Source organism: Sylvia atricapilla, chromosome 8 (assembly GCF_009819655.1).
Source record: "Sylvia atricapilla isolate bSylAtr1 chromosome 8, bSylAtr1.pri, whole genome shotgun sequence".
Taxonomy (NCBI): domain Eukaryota; kingdom Metazoa; phylum Chordata; class Aves; order Passeriformes; family Sylviidae; genus Sylvia; species Sylvia atricapilla.
The window spans coordinates 34,217,085-34,238,363 of NC_089147.1; the positions used below are offsets into that span (position 1 = coordinate 34,217,085).

A 21,279-nucleotide genomic window follows, 5' to 3' on the forward strand; every position below is an offset into this window, starting at 1 on the left:
GAAGGGAACGAACTGCTTGAGAGGTTGGCTTAGCCCACGAGTCACAGCTGTAACCCTCGTCTCCTGCTTTGGAAGCAGCCAAGCGAGCCCAAAACAAACCATCAATCAATCTCCAGCTTACTTCCATCAGGGACTCTGAGGGTAACACCCTCCTGCCGGCAGGCCTGTGGCAGTGGAGCCCAAAGCAGGCTGGAGGGATGCCCACAGGGATCCCCAATCCCTGCAGATGCCAAACGTAGCAGGAACCAGGGAGCGATGAACAGGAGAGGAGCGAGCACATTGTTGTTTTTTCGTTTTTTTTTTTTTAATTAGACTAGGAAATATAATTTATTGCATAAAAATTAATTTGTTACAATAGGAATGCTAAACTTTATTTACAGTTCTTTAGTTTACAGAATAAACAGACACGGGTTTAGAGGATGCCACCAGGCCCATCCCCTGGACATATAAATATGGAAACACATTTTGGAGCAAGAGATGGACACTGCCAGCATGACACGGACCATGGGGCTGCCTTTGCCAAAATGCCTGGCTGGAGAAACCCCTGGGCGTGGAGGGAGGCATGGAGAGCTCCTGGGAGCTGGCACCCATGAGAGATGGAGGCAAACCCTGCATCCCCCCTGGCCTGCTCCTGCTGCAGGTCCCCTGCTCAGGAAAATGGGGAGAATCTCCCCAGACATGCACTTCAGCCAAGCCAGGTGGCTGCTGCCTGCCCAAAGAAAGGGGAAGATGAACACAGACAGATGGGGATGGAGAGAAGCACCCAGAGGCAGGACGGAGGGATGGATGGACGGACAGACGCACACCCCGGTGCAGCGATCCATCAACCAGAGAAGGGGAGCGAGAGAAAAAGCAGCCCATCAGAGAACACCATGGAACTGAGAAAGGAGCCCTCGAAACCACGGGCAGCTGGATTGATCCATCGAGTCTTAATTGCTCTCCAAATCTGCTTATCCTTCCTTAGCTCAGAGGGTCTCAGAAATGGTCAAATTGAACCCAAAGGACAGATAAGCCCCCTCCCATGTGACACAGAAGCTCACCCGGCAGCAGTTCTCCCATCCAGCACAAGGGGAAAAGATCCCTTCTTTCCCACAGCCTTGAAAACTCAGCAAGAAGTGAACCCCCGGGACCTTGAGACACAGCAGGGAGCAGCTCAGTGCTTTCCACCAGTGCCTCAGGACCTGCCCAGAGGAATCCTGTCATGTCCTGGCAATACTGAAAGCTCCTCCCGAGCTGCCCTGTGCAGGTGATGCTCTCCAGGCTCCCTGAGCGTGCTCCTGTGCCCAGCACTTTGTGTGATGACGCAGGCATTCCACGACACTGAGCCAGGGCTCTGCAGCCCAGAGCAGGATGTTGCTCCTAATACTTCACTGACGGGGAATCCACAGCCTGGCTGTGTGACCTAGTCTAATCCTGAGCTTACCACCCCCTTCCTATTTTATTTTTTTTAAACAGACGAATTTCTAAGATACAGCACTCAGTGAGTAACTATTTCTACCTGCAGGCAACCTAAATTTTTTACCTTCATCAAGACACCGTATCTGTGTGAGGAACCTTGTTCCTGCCTACCACTGGATTACTTTCCATTCACCCCACAGCTTCGCCATCATTATAAAAAGCCTGTTCCAGGGAAAAACAGGAGCTGCAGTGAGGGATGGAAACCTGAGCACTGCTCACGATGCCATCCCTCATGTGAAGATGCTCAGCCTGGTTCACAGCTTGGGAATACCGCAGCATCCTTCCCTGAATCCGTGCTGAAATACTGCATCAAAATCCAGGCAGGAGTGCACGGACCTGGAGTGGAGGTGGTCTGATGTGGCGACATCCCATCCCGCCAGCCCCTGCTCTCCCCTGACCCCTCTACACGTGCTCATCACCTCCCTCTGACGCCCAAGCCCAGGTTTGGGGTGCTCACTGCAAAATCCTGCTGGGTTTACAACATCCACCCTTTTAGCCTCGAGTCCAGAGACGGATGCAGGACTGAAATCTTTGGTTTGTACTGAAGTTCTGTAAATGAAGGCGTAGTCATCCTAAAAAGCTCCCCTAAACCATGCCAGGGAAGAATTAATTTAAAATACCCATATCTGGATGCACTCTCTACCCTGAACCCTAAACACGGGCCAGCATCCCTCATCCCTCCTTGCAGGTGGAGTGGGACCCGTCATTCCCGCTGCCAGGGAAAAGGGAGTTTGCAAGGACAAAAGCCTTGGGAGCGGTCTGAGCCGGCCCTGAACCAGAGGGGTGGAGAGGCACTTCACCCTCCAGACTCCCTGGGTGTCCCAAGATATGTAAACACATTTTGCTCAACTTGGATCACATGCTTTTCCCTACAAAAGTGTGTCCATCGATACTCTCTCTCTGCCACCCTGACCACAGTGACACTCTTGCTCTCACACACTGAAAAGATTTATAAATCTTTTTTTTTTCTTTTTTTTTTCTTTTTTAAAAAGGACACATCCAAAGATCTGGATAATAAATAATTTGCGTTTCCTAAGAAACTTTTTTTCCTTTTTTTTTTTTTTTTTTTTTCTATTTGCTTCGTTAAGCTGCCTGAAGCCTTTGACAGAAGTTAAGCCTGGATTGTATTCGACTCTTCAACGCAGAAATGCTATTAAAAGAGGAGGAAGGGAACCCAAAAAAAGAAGAAGGAAAAGGAAAGCCCCATCCCAACTCGAGAAGCCCTAATTCCTCCCCCGTGCCATGAGGAGGAGGAATGCTGTGTAACACTTGAATTGCTTGTAAACGCTGAGGATGGGTTTCTAAGGCTGACAGTGATGCAGGAGAAGCGCCGGCCTCGGCCCCTCCCCGCTCAGGACGGATGTGCCCCCCTCTGCCATCGAGGGAGGACCCTTCCTCAACCCCTGTTTTGTCCTCCTGGCCCCCCAGGCGAGGGGAGCACCATCAGCAGTCCCCCTCCGTGGCCATGACCACCAGCATCTCGCTCTTGCCCATCTCCTCTAAGGCACTGGCCAGGGTGTTGAGATCTCCGTCGTCCTGGTGCTCGGCTTCCCACAAGTCCAGGAGCACGCCGGTGGGGCTGGCTTTGGTGGCAAAGTAGTTCAGATACCTGAAAGGGAGAAGCAGAAGAGGGTTGGGCTGCTGTGGTGCCCTCTGGAGACTGCAGGAGGGAAGATGCTGGAGCAGCAAACCTGTTTGGAACATGAACTTAAGATGGGAAAGCTGTAACACAAATGCCAAAGCCCTCGAGAAACCTTCTGTAGTTTTTAGACAGAGCTGGTATTCAAAGCTGGTAAGCTTTGTTTTGCTGAAATTACCCTTTCTCCCTTTGGTACTGGGGTGAAACCAAGTGGGAATGGCACAGTCATTGTCCCAGATGAATAAGGGCCATTGAAAGTGACAAGAGATGCAAGACTGTGGGACAGACGGATGCCAGAATTGTTTGGACTGGAAGGGACCTTCAAGATCATCCAATTACACGGTCAGGGACACCTTCCATTATCCCAGGGTGCTCCAAGCCCTGTCTAACCTGGATTTGAACACTTCCAGGGATCCAGGGGCAGCCACAGCTTCTCTGGGCAACCTGTGCCAGGGTCTCACCACCCCCAGGGGAAGAATTTCTTCCCCATCTCTCATCTAAACCTCTCCTCTTTTAGTTTAAAATCATATCAAAGGATGGAGATAGATATGTCTATGCAGAGCTATATCCCCATTTATGGATGGACCTACACAGCTGGACACAAACCCAGTTGATGTCTACAGCTGACAGGGAGCACAGAGTGAAGCCTCCCTGCCTGGGGCACACGAAGGGAAAGCAAAGCCTGGGGAGACCCACCGGTCCATGGAAAGCTTCTGGGCAAGAAGTCTCCAGTCGTTCCCTCTGGAGCTGGGAGCATCCAGGCTGTTGCAGATCTTCTGCCGGATGGAGAGGGGGATTTTGAAGGCGTAGGGTCCCACCTGGGTGGTGGTGGTGGCACTGCTGTGGTGGGAGCGGAGGCTGTTGGAGGAGCTGCCGTGCTGGAACAGGAAGGACAGGGTGAGGCATCGCTGATGAGACTTTACGTTTTAGCTTTCGTATTTTCCAGATTCTGTACTGCATTAGTATGTAACTCTGAGCTTCATATAAAGTGTTAGCAAATTCTCTCCACAGTTTAGTCGGACAAAACAATCCTTTTCCAGCCTGAGAACCAAGGACACAACTGCAGCTACAAGCCCAAAGAATGCAAACAACAGCAAACTGAGGAGAGCAACCTGGGAGGATGGGACTTCACAACCTGAAGCTGTAATTGGACAATTAAGCCCAATACGTAAATGGACCAAAACTTACAGAAATGTGAAAATTTATGACCCGCCATCCATCTTGGGTGTAGCCCTGGCCAGGCTCTTGTACTGCCCAAGGTGTGTTCTTTGCAGGTGTGTTCTAATAAATAGCTACTTTATTCCTTTAACACTGTCTAGCCTCTGTTCTAGGTAGCATCTCCAGGCATCACTAAAATGCCCAAGCATGTCCCCTGCTGCCCCCCCGCCTCCTCTCTGCTCACCTCTCCCAGCGTGACGTGGAGCTGGAAGATCTGCCCCTCCCCTTCCACCTGCCGGACGCAGATCTTGCAGGTGAGCTCGGTGGAGGCCTGGCTGTGCCTCTCCAGCGTGAAGGTGCAGTGCAGCGCTCGCTGGCTGCCGCTCCAGATGTGGTAGAAGGGGATTTCCTGTGGGCCACCAAAGCAAAGGTTCAGCCAAGGCTCCAGCAGCTCCCGTGGAGATCCCACCTCCTCTCCAGCCACCCCGTCAGGGATGAGATGGGACAGGAGGGCCTCACAGAGAGCATCCCACCAAGAAGACCAGAAAACCCGTCCCCTTCCTCCTTGGGGAGACAACTCAAGAGACAGGCCCAGGACACCCACAGCTCTGCAGTGCCTGGCTGGAGATGGTGCTCCGGGTCTGGAAGCACAGCTGTCCCCTCATCAGCCCCTCACCTGGTACTTGGCCAGCAGTTTGCTCCTCCACAGAGCGTGGGGGATGTCGTGGATGGAGAGGCGCAGGTTGTGGTAGCTGTCCTTGAAGGGCAGGGGCTTGGGCTCCTCTAGTAGGTACCCTCCCAGTGTCCTCTCCAGCTCCAGCACCTCCTGTGGGCAGCAGGATGGGTAGGGTGAGACCCAGGAGAAGGGCAGGGGCTGCTCCTCTGCCCACCTCCATGCCCAAAGCCAGGATGGAGAGGGGAGAGGAATTGCCAAGAAGCACCAGCAGCAGCCTTAAGCCCATGAAGAACAGCTTTTGCCATCCCAACAGAACTTGCCAGCTCGTCTCATACACCAGCCCCACCTAAAACTTGAATTTCCCATTTGTGAGCATCCACAAATGCCTCCATACTCCTTGGAGAACACAAAGCTCCAAGACAGGGGTCAGGCACTCCCTTGAATGGTGCCACTCTATCTGCTTTTAACACCACCCCTCAATCACACCAGCAGCTTCTAGGAGAAAAAGACAAACCAGGAGCCGGAGCCCTGCCTACATGCCCACATAAAGACACCACATCAATCCCAACAAGATCTACTGGACAAGTCACAGGGAATCAAAGAGCCACAGCACTGGTGGGTCCAAGTCGCCAAAGCATCCAAACTCCAGCTTCCTGTGATGCACTGAATATTATCTATGCTAAAAAACCCTTCCACAGCAGGGAGAGACATGGATCCATGCAGGAATCACAGGATCTATAAAAAACCCGCAGCCAAACCTCTCGTGCAATGCAGGAGGGGCCCCAGCAGAGAAGCTACACAACACCCTCCCTGTTTCCTTCACAGAGGACAAGGAAGGACAGGCAAAGCAGTAAATACCTCATTATTTCACTGTGGTCACTTTGCAGGCAGTTGCATCAGGTTATCTGCTCCCCAGGGCCAGGCCATCCTGAGAGGCACCAGGCAGCATCCTGCTGCCAGCACAAACAGCTTTGGGAAGGGGATATTTACCTTCAGAGCATCTGGCGTGTCCTCCAAGCAGTAGACCTTGAGGCTGTACTCCAGGGAGGTGCAGATGGTGGGGGCAAAGATGGCCAGCTGGAGCCTCTTGATGGCTGACCTGGAGTAGGACTCCCCCACAAAGGCGTAGGTGCCAAGCTGGTCCAGCAGAATGTGGCAGGACTTGGCTTCCAGCTGGCAGTAGCAGGGAGTGTTGAGGGTCTCCTCGTCCAGGGTCACAACTTCCTACAGAGACATCAAGACTGAGGGTCAGCCTGTCATCCAAGGGGCTATGCCCCTCAGAGTCTCTGCTGCCTGTAGGGCCTGGGCTCTCCCCTTACCTCCCAGTTTCCCTGGTGGGACTGTGTTTTCAGCTGGTAGATCCAGTCCGAGGAGCTGATGTCGGCACAGTGGGGAATGGTCAGGACGACAGGGCGGCACAGGAGCAGGCCTGTGGGGCCACAGGTCACTGCGGGGCTCAGCACTGTCTGTGTGCCCTCAGAGGGCAGCCTGGGGAGGGACAGAGGCAGAGGTTGGACAGGGTGAACTCCGTGGTGGCCAGCGAGGAGTGGGCGGCCAGCAGGGTGACTTACAGGGCTGTGTCAGCCTTGTTGAGCACCAGGTACATCTCGTAGAACTTCCCCTGGGGGATGGCCCCATGGGGCACCAGCAGGCTCACCCCTGGAACGGCACACACAGGTGTCAGTCACAGGCAGAGCGGAGAATGAGGGAGAAACCACCCTCCACCCCAGCCACAGAGCACAAGGAGAGCAGGAAGCCAGGGCAGCACAGAGAGGAACACCTCCAGATCACAGAAACATGGAATGTTTTGGGTGGGAAGGGAGGGACCTTAAAGATCACGCAGTTCCAGTCCCCCTGCCTTGGGCAGGGACACCTTCCACTATGGCAGGCTGCTCCAATCCTTGTCCATGCTGGCCTTTAACGCTTCTGGGGATGGGGCAGCCACAGCTGCTCTGGGATGTCCCATGGCTGCACTGCTTGCAAGGATGAGCCAGAGCAATGCTTTTTCTTCACTAGGAAGGAAAATCCTAATCTTTGGGTTTCCTTTGGAAGGCTCTAGCCCTGGATCAGTGGCAGGGAAAGACCAAGGCAAGCCCAAGGAGGCTGTAACCTCCAGCATAAGATGTCAGACTTGGGAACGGTGTTCTGCCTTCCTTCCCTAAGCCCGGTTTGGGATAGCACAGGGCAGCTCACGCAGGGACAAGAGCAACTCCTCGACGGTTCAGCCGCCACACAGTCCCACCCGCTGCTTACCTGTGCCTGGCACAGTGAGCCTTCCTCCCAGGTAGCCAAACGTGCTGCTGGCGCTGTAGCCGTGCTCCCGGGGCAGGCTGAGGAGGTGCTGGGAGCCCAGGCCTTTGGTCCTCACGCTGGCGAAGTGGCCGTCCCTGGCAGTGTCCCCCGGGTAGGTGCCGGTTGCGGGGACCCCCCCCAGCAGGTCGGTGCTGTCGTGCAGCCCCGGTGAGGAGGAGGTGGTGGAGGAGTTGTACACCTTGATTTTGAGGCTGGGCAGAGGGTCCAGCAGCGGGGAGTTGGTCATGGGGATCTTGTCGGAGGAGTCCTGCAGGGCGTACATGGGGCCGCGGTACACGCCCGCGCTGGCCGTCAGGTCCGGCTGCATCGATGGGTGCAGCAGCTGAGGGTTGTCTGCAGGGCCAGGAAACAGAGGTGGGATGGAGACACTGGTGGAAACATGGGCATGGAAAAGTACTGCTTGAGTGGAAGACATCCCAGGATGGTTGGGGCTGGATGGGACCTTTGAAACCATCTCATTCCAAACTCCTCCCATGGGACACCTTCCAGTATACCAGGCTGCCCTGATTCCCACCATCAACACCTGACCACTTCCATGGAGAACTTCAGCCTTCAAAAATCAATATATTCTCTCAGGAAAACAGGACTGGGAGCCCAGTGAGGGATCCAACCCTCTCCTGTGACTTTCCTTCTGCTTGACCTAAGGATGGTGAGGACCTCTGTGGCTCTTACCATGCCGGGACGTCTTGAAGTTGACGGGGTGGAACCCTCCTGTCAGAGCGGCTGAGGAGTCCGTGATGTCCGTGTCGAAATTCCGGCGTCTCCTCCGGTACACCACCACCCCCACGGCCATGAGGATCACGATGAAAACAAAAATGGCCACCACCAGCCCGGCGTAAAGGGCCACATCACCCGTGGCCTCCAGCACTGAGAGGGATTAAAGACACAGAGGTGAAACAAGGGGCAGCAGGAAAGCATGTCCAAGACCCACCATCATTCCCCAATCCCACCACTGACTCAGGCATGGGCAGAAAGATGTGCCCTGGGCCTGCTGGAAAGGCTGGCAAGGAGGAGGAAAGAAGGTGTTTTCTAAGAGCAGGAAGTCAAGAGCAATGCCAGAGAATGAGATGGATGTGAAGCCCTCAGACCTTTGGAGGGACAACCCTGAGGAACCCACAGGAGTTTTGGAGTGGGTTTCAGTTGTTCCCTCTTCCCACCCTGTCCTTGCCCAGCTGCTAGGGAACCCCTACCATGGATTCAACAGAACTAAAACACAGGAGCGAAAAAAAAAAAAAAAAAAAAAAAAAAAAAAAGGCCATGAAATGAGCACTTACGGTGGCTTTTGGGCTCGTTTAGAATTCTTTTATCTGTTAGGAAAAACAAAGTTAGAAAAGAAAAAGGTGAAGGTGATGATGGGGATGAGATGAAACAGAAAGTGAGAGGTAAGCCAGCCCAGGAGTGGGGTGTAGGAGATCAGCATCGTTCCCTGGGGCATTCCAAAAGCCAGGTAGAAGCATGGTGACAAGGACATCCCCATGCCCAGGCAGCAAAGGGAACAGTGGTGTCACACAGCAGCAGGTGGCAGTATTGGCTGCCTTCAGCATGCCCACTCACAGGCAGCAGCACCATTATCATCACGATGGGTTTATTTCCTCAAAAAACACCTCCAGAACATTTAGCAGTGACCCAGGGAAGGAGTTTTCATGGTGTGTTTGAGAAACCCCTCCTGTTGTCCTGTCTACCCACAACCAGCTTTATTTCAGCAGAGACCCCAAACCTATGGGGAGAGACAACAGGGGCCTCAATGCCCCTGCACATTTAGATCCCCCAAAATCCCCAATATCTCTTCCTCCAGGTAAGAAATAACTCTGGAAGGGGCGAATCTGCTTGAAAACATCTTTTTAAAGACCTGGCTTAAAACTCAGGTGGCAGTGGCTGCTCCAGCTTGGAGGCACAGCCGACAAAACATGGCAAAATGTTGGAGCGCCACAGCCAGTGGCATCTCCTGGGGCATGTCCCCGTGCCCGTGGCCACCCTCCAGGGTACTCACTGTGCAGGCAGAGGCCATCGGTGCAGTTTTTGGAGTCCAGCAGCACGCCGCTGCAGTCCTTGCCGCCGTTGCGGGGCGCGGGGGCAGCGCACTCGCGGCTGCGCCAGTGGGTGCACTCGGTGCTGCACGCTGACCACTTGCTCCACTCCGTCCACGCACCGTCCACTGTGGGCACCGGACACAGGCGGCGTCAGGAAAACCTTCCCACTTTGGGCAGTGTTATCCCTGCATTTCTTAAGGACCAGCTTGTTCCAAACCCTAGCCATGGGCAGCGACATCTTCCACTAGACTGGGGTGCTCCAAACCCCGTTCAACCTGACCTGGGACGCTTCCAGGGATTCAGAGCAGCCACAGCTTCCCTGGACACCCTGTGCCAGGGCCTCACCAACCTTCCAGGGAAGAATTTCTTCCCAATATCCCATCTAATCCTGCCCTCTGTCTGTATGAAGCCGTTCTCCACCGTGCTGTCACTCCAGGCCCTGGTAAATAATCTCTCTGCATGTTTCTTGTAGGCTCCCTTGTACTGGAAGGCTGCAATTAGGTCACCTCAGAGCCTTCTCTTGTCCAGGCTGAACAATCCCAACCATAGCCTGGGGTACAGGCATTGTGGGCATAGCAGTTTCTGAACCCTCCTCACCTGGGCAGAGGGTGGTGCAGGTGATTTTCTGGAAGGGCTGCCCGTCGCAGAAGGAGCCACCATTCAGGGGCGCGGGGTTGGTGCAGGTCCGGGTGCGCTTCTGCCAGCCCCGGCCACAGCGGTTATTGCACGGAGACCACTCGGACCAGGTGGACCAGCCACCATTCACTGCAGAGGAGATGGGCAGAGTTAACTCTGGAGCCCAGTTCATCAGCTAAGCCTTGGGCTGGAGCTAAGCCTTGAGTTCCTACACCTTCTGTGACTCCCCGTCACAGCTCAGCCTCATGAACAGCAAACCACAAAACTCCCTCTTGTGTTACCACCCCGCCCATGCCCGAGGTGCTCAAGAGTGCTTTGGTCCTTTTTTCCGCTTGGCAAATATTTTTGACTGGCCCTGAGAAGAGCTTTGATTTCATAGCAAAGTTCACCCAAATGCAGCTTTCCAACTGCTTTGAGAATCAGAGCAATCCATCTGGATCCAACCTCCACCCATGATCCTACCCAGCAGAGAATGCTCATAAATACCTCCACCCCTCAAACCTCTCCTTAGAGCCTGTGGAAGCCATTAGAGGCTCTTGTTCTGCAGATATTGGTTATCACCTAATGTAATGCACTCAATTCACTCCTACCACTCCCAGGAAGTGCCCATTCTCCCCCTCGGTTTGGAGACACAGCCAGCACCAATGGTCCCCTCCCCGGAGCGCGGGCGGTACCGTAGACGATGACGGCGGCCGTGGTGCTCCGGCGCTTTGCCACTATGTTCTTGGCCATGCAGGTGTAATTGGCAGTGTCCAGCAGCCGGGCCTGCTTGATGATGAGGTTGTGATCGATGGTGATCAGGAAGTTGGTGTCCTGGGTGGGATCGATGACATCCTCGTTCCTCAGCCACTCCACCTGGCAGGAAGGGAAAGGGTGGAGATTAAGCCATCACCAAGACAAATTATGTCCTCAGCACTTTAACCACTGACTGGACAACCTCGCCTCTGACTGGATTTATTTCTCCTCGAAAACTGGGCCAAACCAGGCCTGACTGGGGCACCTTACTGGTGTTTTGGCCAAGGATGAAACACTGTGGCTCCCTCCAACACACAGCTCCCACCGGCTGACAAAGCTGTGCGCAAGGAAAACTCCACTACCTTGGCAGGAAAACCCATCCGTAATGATTTTCCCAGCCCTCAGCTCCCACTGGTGACTGCTCCCACTGGTGACAACTCACTGGGTGCCTCCTTGTCAGATTTTCCCTCTGAGCACCTCAGGAAGCGTGGGAGAAGTGTGCTGAGTGGGTGCTGCCCAAAATAAACCATTCTGCTGAATGAGAGCCGACAGGAGATTATCCAGGATGCAATGGGACGGGATGGGATACGGTGAGGTGGGATGCCCCACCATGCGTTCCTTCAGGAGCCGCTCACCTCGGCCTGTGGGACCCCCTCGGGCGGGCGGCACTGCAGCAGCACCTCGTGCTCCAGCGGGACCTCCTTGCCCAGTGGCTCCTGATCAAAGTTCTTCCGTAGGTCTGCGAGGGGAAGGAAAAGCCAGGGGTTAGTAGCCTGCAGCAGGAACAGGACAGCCTCCAAAACTTTGGTAAGCACCTCAGCACCAAGCACCCTCAAGTTGGGAAGGCCCTCTGGCACAGACAACCGGGGAAAAATGTGACCTAGGAGGAAGGAGTGGAAGAACCATGTTTTTTCCAGGATGGATTTGGTGCTCAAGGATGATACATTTCCTCCTTCATGTGCTTGCAAGCTTATACCCCATCCTGCCTTTTCCTTTTGGGGCTAACCTCAGCTTATCCACTGTTTCTTCATCCCTCCCAGCAGAACCCCTCAGGATGTGTGGGACACAGCAGTATCCTGCTCCAGAGGCTGGGAAGGAGCAGGAGCATCACTAGATGGTGCTGCATTCCTCTGCTACAACTCCCAGACCTCTCCATGCGGCTCCTGAACCCTCTGCTCCAAAAAACACCATGGAAGGTGTCTGGAGGGGGTTTGGAACAAGCTGGTCGAGAGAAGGGTGTCACTCCCCAGGGCATGGAGGTGAAATGAGGTGAGTTTTAAGGCTCCTTACAACCCAAAGCTTCCTGTAGTTCTACAATTCTTTGAGACTGTGGTTTTCCCAGACTAGACCCTTCAGCAGCATCACTGATCCATCAGCCCTCTCTGTCTCGGATAACATGCTGGATTATTACCCCTCTAATAGTAAAATCCGTTTGGGACCGGGGAAGCCTGGCTGCCCTCCTGTAGCTCTGCCATCTCACGCAATAATCAAGCAAATTCACGTGGGTGGGCCCAGCCCAACTAACTCGCCTTTAATCAGGCTGGCAGCCCCAAACAGCAGCTGAGGGCAGTGACATGTGACAGCAGAGACCCAGAGGACACGGAGTGGCTGATTCAGGCATGCAAGGTGACATCCGCTGGGTCATTAAGTGTTATAAATGCCTATTATAAAGTTGGCTTTTCGCAAGATGTGTGCTGTATGATTAATAACTTTGTGGTAAGGATGTAAGTTTTGATTTCTGCTGTTAGTAAAGAAAATTAGGCATAGTGGTAGTAGTGATACAGTGAACATCCAGTGAAGATGTAAAGAAGACTCTGCTATTGATACTCCAGCTATCAGCATCTCCCATCTGAAGAAAGCGTGGACCAAGGCCCGAGCTGGAGGCGATGATGAAGACACAGCCCAGAAACACACATGCTCTAAAAAGGCGGACCCAAGGAGGGGCCCTGCAAAACAGTCCCTGGAATATGGAAACTAGTTTATGGAAAAATATGAATATTGAACAGACTGATACAACAGAAAGGGTATTTAAAGAAAGTCCGTGAAATAGCAGTTTGTGGACTTGGCTAAATGCTTGTCCAGTCGTACTTTGCTTTTTTTCCTTATCTCCTAATTGTCTTATCTTTTATTAAACCTATTTCTTAAAATCTATATAAAAAGTGAATCTCGTTTCTCACATTAAGGATAATAAAAGCCCGGGAAGCACTGAGCACGCTGCTGGGCAATGCAGCCTTAACCTTGGCAGTGCCCCCGCCCCGGCAAGATGGGGACGGCGACTCTCAGAAGCAAAGCTACAGCTGGGGCGGGTGGGGAGAGAAAACCGGGCTGGTCCGGCAAGGATGGGTCACCCCAGGGTGATCAGAAACAGGAGCAGCAGCCAGGCTTCGGAGGTGGGAGCAGCACTCACAGGCGATGCGGACGTAGGCGCGGCGGCTCTTGGTGGTGCCCGCCGAGCTCCAGGCCACGCACTGGCACCAGTAATCTTCCAGCCCAAAGAGCTCCTCCACTTGCTGCCGGGACACCTCGATCTGCACCTCCCGCACCAGCAGCCCTGCAAGGGGACACAGGCACGCCATCACAAGCAGGGAAACTGAGGCAGCGCCCAAGAGGGGCGGTGCGTGTGCCAAGCTGGAGGGTTGGAAGCCTGGCCACTGAGGATTTCAGACTCTCTGTGCTGACAAGCACTGACCCACCCCCAAACCAAGGAAACGCTGTGTTTGACCTAAAACCATGGAAAAAAAAACTTCCAAAATTGATAATAAGCTAAGATTATAGGAATATCATTTAAATAAAAGTGTATAATATCATACAGTAGAAAGCCTAAAATTTAAAGTTTTAAAAGATAATAATATATATAATTATAAACAATATATAATAATTATATATTATAATTATATATAAAACAAAATATAAAATTTAAGGCAAAAGCTAATCCTTTTTCCACCTTCTTCTTCATAAATCTAAGCAGTACTTTATAATTAAATGGAAAAGTCCACATTGCAAACCACAAATTGTTATTAAATTAAAAGTAAAAATTATTTAAATATAATTTCTTAATTAAACAGCTTATCCTTAAAAACCTTATAGAAAAAAAGATAGGGGTCATTTTTACTTTGTTAGCTGGAAGTGCTGTAAAACTCACAGTTCGTAAAACTGCAATATAAATAAAAATTAAACACGTACAATTAATAAACATCAAACAAAAAAAAAAAAAAACAACAACTATTTCACACAGTTAATTCCAACTCTAGCCAAAAAAAAAAAAAAAAAAAAAAAAAAAAAAAAAAAAAAAAAAAAAAAAGCAACACTGGAGGACAGAGAGTTGGAGGCTTCTCATCTGGGGTTGGCAGCTCTGAAATCAGGGAGACTGTTTCCTCTGAAGGATGGTTTAGGGATGAAGCCAGGGCCATGGATCACTTGGAAGTGCCTCTTATTTTACCCGCAGTCCAGCTGAGCAGGACCAGAATCTCTTCACCCTTTCTCAAGGCATCACCCTGCTTCACCAGCTCTCTCCCACATCACCAGCACCCCTGTCTGGACCCCTTTCCACCCACCAGGGTTTGAAGGATGCTTCTCCCAGGCTTTGCTGTGGGGAGAAACCACCCCTGTCCGTGCCACTCGAATACAGATATAACAAGACAAATCAAGTCTTAGAGAAATCAGCCTGGCCATGGCAGGGGGGCAATGGCAAAGGTGACACCAGGACATGGTCCCCTGGACTGCAGCAGCACCAGTGATCATCACCAAGGATGGGAGGAACTTGGTGCTTATTTTTCCTTATTTTAAGCAATACCTGCCCTTTTTTTCTTTTCAGTTTCTATTTTGAAAAGGCCTCAATTTCACAGTGATCTAGATCCCTACCTCCCCAGCTGTAATTTTGTTGCAACTCACTCCCAGTGCTGTGAGGAACAATTACTGTCTCCCTGCCACCTTCCTGGAGAAGAGCTGACAAGGAAATACAATTTATTTTGTCACTATTCAGGGGAAGGGAAAAAAAAAAACAAAAACCAACCCAAACCCACAACAAGAAAACCCCCAAAGCAAAGGTATTTGGGCCAAGCACTTTTGGGAAACTCTGGGATTTTAAAAGGACCCAGGATGGAGATATGGCTCCAATCCATCTTGTCTATATGGGAAGCTCTGGTGGGATGGGCACCCTGGAAAGGTGGGAAGCATTCTGCAAATGCCCCACCTCTGCCCCACTAAAAGCAGTGACACCCACAACTGAAGACCAAGCTCGTGGCACACAGGAGTGACTTTTTAAGGGCTTCCAGGAACCCAAACAGAGCTGCTCTTCCCACCTGGCCCTCCTCACCCAGCCGAATTATCCTCTCTGACTTGGCCTATTTTTGCTTTCTTCCGCATGAAATGCTTTGGATCAGACGCAGTCAAAGCATTACTGAGCCAGGCTCATTCAAGACACGTCATCTTAAAAGTTCCTATTTTTTTCCCCTTCTTCTTAAAGGTCCCTTTTTCCAAGCTTTTAACCAAGGACACTTGAAAAGTAACCATGTTAACCCGTGCCTTTGTGCCTGGCTCTCCCCCGTGCCCTTTCTGGCAGCTTTCCCTAACAACGCCGGGCGCTGCAAATGCAGATTTTTTAGCACGTTAAACCGCTTTGGTTCCAGATCCGTTTTCCTCAGAGAGGCTGCCAGGCAGAGATGCCCACACCGACAGCTTTTACATGCACAGCATCACCTGCAGGCACTGTCAGTTCACTCCCTGATAGCAGCAGTGCCATCTTTGAAGCCTGGATGAAGGAGGTGTGTGTGCTTCCCTCCCAAATTGCCTGCACACAGCAGGCTGGACTCTGAGAGGGAGATGCTGGACCAAAGCAAATGAGTTCCCACAGCAACAGGTTGCCCACGTGGCTGCCTCATTCCTGAGAGTGTTCCAGGCCAGGCTGGACGGGGCTTGGAACAACCTGGGCTAGTGGAGGGTGTCCTTGCCCATGGCAGGGGGTTGGACTGGATAATCTTTAAGGTCCCTTCCAACCCAAACCATTCCATGAGTCTATGAAATAGAGTTTATTTCCACACTGCACATCACTAAGGCATGAGACGCCCCGCCTACAGGATGCTCCAGAGAAATGAATCCTGACAGCAATTAGACAAATTAACAAGGGGGGATTCCACCCAGGGCTGGACCACACAGCTCAGATGTTGCCACCAGAGTTGGGAGTCCCTGATTGCGAATAGTGGAAACTGGGAGGGTGATAGGGCAGCTCCATTGCTCTCTCCTTGTCCTGGTTCCATGATCTTCCCCTAAGCATCCTCCACTGCTGCGTGCAGACCTTTGGCTCAACCCAGCGTGGCCAGATGTTATAAATAAACGAAAAACCCCTTGGCAAAGGCTGCTTGGTCACTGACCAGCACTGACTCTGCCCTGCAGTGGTTGAGGGTTTCAAACCTGGCCTCTGCAAGGTCTGGGAGGTGGAAATGCACCTTGAGAGAGAGAAACAAGAGTGTCCCCTGCTCCTGTCAGCCTCCGGAGAGGAAAAGCGACAACCTGCCTGAGCATCTCTGACTGTTCTTCCTCTACCCCATGAATGGCTAAAGCAGCCTTAGGAGGAAAGGCTCAAAAGGCTGCAGAGGAAAGAAAGGACCTTCCCTTTACAGAGCAGGTCCAGGGATGCACCCGAGCACAGACCGGCTCATGGCTACTACAGGGTGGAGAGGAAGAGATACCAGGGAAGGGCAAAGCTGTGGGAAAAATCACAGGGACAAGAGGAGATGCTGTCAAAATACTGGTGGCTCCTCCAGGCTAGTGAAGTCTCTCCTCTGAGCCCAGCCTGCCTTCCAAGGCCAACACCACTGCAGTTCAAAAGGCTGCCTTGATTTAAAGCCCTCCAGCTGCCACATGAGTAGGGATTTGCAGAGGGCAGATCTTACAGGGGAAACGTGACTGCTCTCCTCCACTCCTGATCAGCCACAGGTACCAAAACTGGTGCAGGAAAGAGAGTGCTGAGCTAAAGCATCCCAATTTTAGCAAATCTACTTGATTGCATGCTATATCTAACCCCACATCTTGTTCTCATGCCAGGATGTTTCAAGGCATGGACTAAGCAGCTCTGCTGAGCCCAATCCCATGGAGTAAGATCCCCCTAAAATGCTTAAGCCACTTTCTCACCCCGTTCCAGGCAGCCAGAGGCTGACTTATCCTCTGAGGCAGAAAAGAGCTCATTTGCCATCAACAGGCATTTCAAATCCTACCTGCAATTGCTCTCATTACCCATTAAACACTTAATCCCTCTGCGAACCTGCATAAGCTGCCAGCCTTTGCCACCCCTCCTGGCAATGACTCCTACATGTTGATTAGGCATTTTGTAGGAAAGCAGTCCTGGGGTTTTTTTGTGGGTTTTTTTTTGTTTGTTTGTTTTTGTATTTTTTTTTTTTTTTTTTGGTTTTTTTTTGGGGGGGGGTGGAGGGTGTTGTGGGTTTTTTGTTTGTTTGGGGTTTTTTTGTTTGGGGTTTTTTTGTTTGGGGTTTTGAGGGTTGGTTTTTTGTTGTTTTTTTTTTTGGTTGGTTGTTTTTTTGGTTCTGGTTGGTTGGTTTTTTTTGTTTTTTTTTGTTTGTTTGGGGTTTTTTTTTGGGGGGGTGGGGAACGTTGTTGGATTTAAACATGCTGCCTTCAAAATCCCTTTTAAGAACCCCAAGTCCTGCACAAAGGTAAGTGTGAAATCAGGCAGGGTGACATCCACAAGCTTCTGGGCGGTCTGGAAGCACCACAGCACCACCACGGTGCTTTCACCAATGGTGGGGGAAGTCTGCCTGGAGGAGAACCATCACCAGTGTGGATGTGGCAAGAGGGAAAAGGGCATGGAAAGCAGCGAGAGATGGGAAGGCAGAGGGATGCTGTGGTGGCTTTGCTCACCGGTGACCTCATCCAGGCTCTCTCTGGTGACGTGGTCGTTCTGGTTGACCCACTCGCCGTTGCACTTGAAGTAGATCTGCGTGGCAGGGTTGGCGCGGCACACCAGCTCCACGGGCTTGTTCTTCACGATGTAGGCGTCCTGGGGCTCCAGCAGGAAGTGCGGGAGAGTCTCCGCCGGCGCCGACGGGAAGGAGTCAGGCAGCACGTCGCTGTACTCCAGCCCTGCCAGGAGACCCAGAGGGTCGGGAGGTGCCCCATGTCCCCAGCCCTCCTGCTTCCTCCCTGCCTGGCACACAGCGCTGGCAGCAACAGCTGAGGATGCGTGGGAAAGCAAGAAGAGGGCTGGAGGCTCCTCAAAAAGCAGCAGGACAGACCCCCGTAAGCTGCAGAGCTGTGGGATCGATCCCTGTGAGTTTCACCTGGGTACCGACCCCTGATCCATACCCTGAGCCCAAAGCTTGCATGATCTCACTGGAGGATACTGCGAGGGCAAAAGCAAAACAAACCCAGGTCCAGGGATAGTGACGGGGACACAGAGAGCCTCCAGAGGGGCTGGTGGCCCCAGTCCAAGCCTTACAGCCCTGAGGAATGCATGGGCATGCTCCGAGCAAAATGCTAGCAGGGCTTGTGCTGGGAATGCTGACCATATCCCCAGAACAAGTGTCAGACATCCACACCTTCATTGGAGCTGCATTTGGGAATCTCACCTCCTGCCAACACTTGGATTTCAGCATCACCCAACAGGTGAGCTTCCAGCCCAGCCACCTCCAGAGAACCATCACCCAAAGATGCCACCAGGATTCACACTATCCCAGAAAGTGGGGGGCTTTGCCCTGGGGAGCTTCATATTTCTGCTTCTTTGCTTTCAAACGACATCTAAATGCAAAAACAACTGGAGGTCATGTCTGCTCAGGCCAGGCCAAGAAAAGTCTTGGAAAGGGGTGAGCAGCTCAGTGCTCACACAGGAACGTTCTAGCTTAGGAGTGGGAGCCCAGCAGCAGCCTGGGAAGATGCTCTGACTGAAGCTGAACATCATCTGCAGGAGACCTGTTTCCAGCCCATTAAGATCAACCCCAAATATCACAGGAGTAATAAAAACCCCCACAGAGGTGCACAGGGATGCTGCTGCTTAACCTGTTGTTCCTGGGAATCTCACTAGCAGTCAGGTCACATCTCGAGGCTTCTCTTTACACTCAAAGGAGTTATGAGCTTTTCCTCCTCCTCTCTTCCCCCAGCCAGACCTGTGATTCTCAACTCCAGGCACTGCAGCGTGCAGGAAAACAGTAAATATCCCCAGCCCTGCGATAACACCTCCAGAGCTGGCAGGGAAAAGAAAGGAGCCCACTCCCTTCGTCACCCTTGGCAAGGAGCAGTGCTGCACAGAGAGAATCAGAATCCCAAGCTGTGAGGAGGAGGAGGAGGAAGAGAAAAAAAAATATAATCAGATGCATCAAGAAAACAAGATGACCAAGCTTCCTCCTGAGCAAAAATTAGTGAGGGGGAAAAAAAAAAATGCACGAGGTCAGTCGTTTAAAATCCATTTAGGAAAATTGACTTTCCATTTCCATTTAACACAGCACTACGGGAGAGCGGTAGGACATTTGTCATAATCCATTAACTGCTCTTTTGGAAACAATGAATTAAACTCCGGGCTAATTTCTCTCTCTCTCTCTCTCTCTCTCTCTGGCTGGCTCTTCCCCACCTCTCTGCTGCTGGTTATTTCCTCTCCATCTCACTTGCAAACCTGTAATTTTCCCAGGCCCCCGTGGCAGGCAGGGAGACAGGGAATGCTTATGTGTGCGATCCCTGAACAATCTCACCTGTGACCACCTCAGGCCACTGCTCCTGCTCCCCTCACCTGCTGATCAGCCTTTTACTTATCACAGCAGCAAACATCCCCTTTTTTAATTTGTTACTCAATTTTTCATCCACTGGGTTGTTGTTTTGTTGGTTGTGTGTTAGGGTTTTTTTGTTAATTTCAAAAAACCGCTTAGATGCCATGGCTCTGAATTCCCTGGGAAAGGAGGCTGGCAGGAGATAATCAAACTGGCAACAGAGGCAGCCAACAAAACTTCACTCACGGGCTTGTGTGAAAACCTCCCTGATGTGCTGCTCCCTGCATCCCTGTGGCAAAGCCAGACCTGAACTTGGGAGCTGGGAATGAGCACAGGTATCCTAAAGAACCAGTTTCTGGAAGGATCTTCCCCTATGGAGGTGGCACCCCAAAGTGCACGTGGCCCTGATCCAAAACCACAGGCCAGGAGGAGAGCTCCTTCTCCAACAGCCAACATCAACAATATGTTTTCTCTCACCTCATCACCACCCTGGTGATGCTAAACAAGACTTTAGGTCACCCAAGAAGATCTGGGAGCTGGGAGGGGATGAGTCACTGCCGGATGGGGATGAAAATGCTGGATTTGTGACTCACCGGGATCATCTACAGCAGGAAGGGTGAAGGCTGCAGTGGGAGCAACCTTGGGCCCACAGCACAAGGTTTGGGGCTGAGACACTCCTGGTGGTACCAAAAATCCCATCCAGACCCTGCTCCAAGAGGGAGTCTGCCCACGCTGGGTCTTCAAGGTTCTTCTCCACGGGGGCACAGCAACTCTGGGGACGAGGGTGGGGGAATAGGACGGCGTCACCAGCCAGATTCAACATCTGCTTTTGGTGGTTACTAAAACCTGCTGGGTTTAAGGTCTGAACCCAAAACACCTTTTAAGCAAGGAGTACACTGGTAAAGTTAAAATCCTGCACACTCACAACAGCGGAGAGATCCTTTGTTTCTGGGCAGGAAAGATCTGGGGCCAAAAAAGCGGCTCTAACAGGAGGCAGAGGAAAAGGAAGATGGGTTTTTCATGGCAGACTCACAACTGGGGCCATGCCATAGAGTCTCAACCCCCCAGACTCCCCAGACTCGCGTACGGGAGCAAATCAAGGGAGAGGGTGATTTTTCCATTCAGATATTAGCTGGGGAAAAGCATTTGCAGCTGGGCAGGGCATTCTCCTCCAGCATAAAACACACTGGAGAAGAATTAAGGCATGGGAACAACAGGGACTTTGGATGAGAAAAGGGAGGAGAACCATGCTGGGCACATTTATCATAAGCCATCAAGCCAGCCTTTCATCCCCGTTGCCGACGCCCGGCCACCCGCCGCATGGGAAGCCTCTTGCTCTGCCGACACTCATGGGGGGTGCCCAAAAATCCACACACGCTCAGTGGGGGGAGAAACACGGCTGCCTGTGCAGGAACAACTGCTGCTGCTGTGTGCCCTGCCTGCCCAGCAACAACTGCAAAATACCCCCCCCAGAAAAAGACACTTTCCCGGTGGTGCAACCCCATCACCTCCAGCGGTCACTGCCACTGCGGCTCTGGTCCCGCCCCAGGTGACACCGTGGCCCAGTGACCGCAGGAGCAGGAGACACGGGAGGTGCTTTTGCATGGGAAAGCAGGAAAGGAGCCCCGCACAGCCGGGATTTCCAGTCCTGCAATCACACCAGCAATAAAACTCCCAGCAGTGACAAACTAATAAATATTTGAGAGCGTGCTCTGCTGCCTGTAATCATCTCCCTGGCAGACGTCTGCAGGGGGTTCCCATCTGCCGGCTTCCCTCCTTCCTGCTGGAGGTGGGTGCCTGCTTCCCAGATCTCTCCTGGGTTTGGTTTTTTGTTTTTTTGGGGGGAGAGTCCCAGGCTGTCACCATCCCACAATTTCACATTACTGGGGGCATGGTGTTGTGGGGTGTCTGGAGCTCTTTGGGGGG

At 52.1% G+C, this 21,279-nt stretch overlaps 1 protein-coding gene across 1 annotated transcript in view; it reads right to left on the minus strand.

Annotated features, from left to right (window-relative positions):
* Positions 1–2,397: 2,397 nt before the first annotated feature.
* Positions 2,398–21,279, minus strand: part of UNC5B (unc-5 netrin receptor B) — a 51,593-nt gene continuing 32,711 nt past the window's right edge. The window contains exons 2-17 of the mRNA XM_066324383.1: positions 17,519–17,740; positions 13,053–13,196; positions 11,281–11,384; positions 10,585–10,765; positions 9,872–10,039; positions 9,235–9,399; positions 8,519–8,551; positions 7,917–8,111; positions 7,185–7,577; positions 6,503–6,590; positions 6,251–6,419; positions 5,922–6,155; positions 4,932–5,081; positions 4,500–4,664; positions 3,794–3,975; positions 2,398–3,067 (exon numbers count right to left, since the gene is read on the minus strand). Coding sequence (XP_066180480.1) covers positions 2,902–3,067; positions 3,794–3,975; positions 4,500–4,664; positions 4,932–5,081; positions 5,922–6,155; positions 6,251–6,419; positions 6,503–6,590; positions 7,185–7,577; positions 7,917–8,111; positions 8,519–8,551; positions 9,235–9,399; positions 9,872–10,039; positions 10,585–10,765; positions 11,281–11,384; positions 13,053–13,196; positions 17,519–17,740 — 2,759 coding nt within the window. The 3' untranslated portion in view covers positions 2,398–2,901. The remainder of the gene's footprint in view (positions 3,068–3,793; positions 3,976–4,499; positions 4,665–4,931; positions 5,082–5,921; positions 6,156–6,250; positions 6,420–6,502; positions 6,591–7,184; positions 7,578–7,916; positions 8,112–8,518; positions 8,552–9,234; positions 9,400–9,871; positions 10,040–10,584; positions 10,766–11,280; positions 11,385–13,052; positions 13,197–17,518; positions 17,741–21,279) is intronic.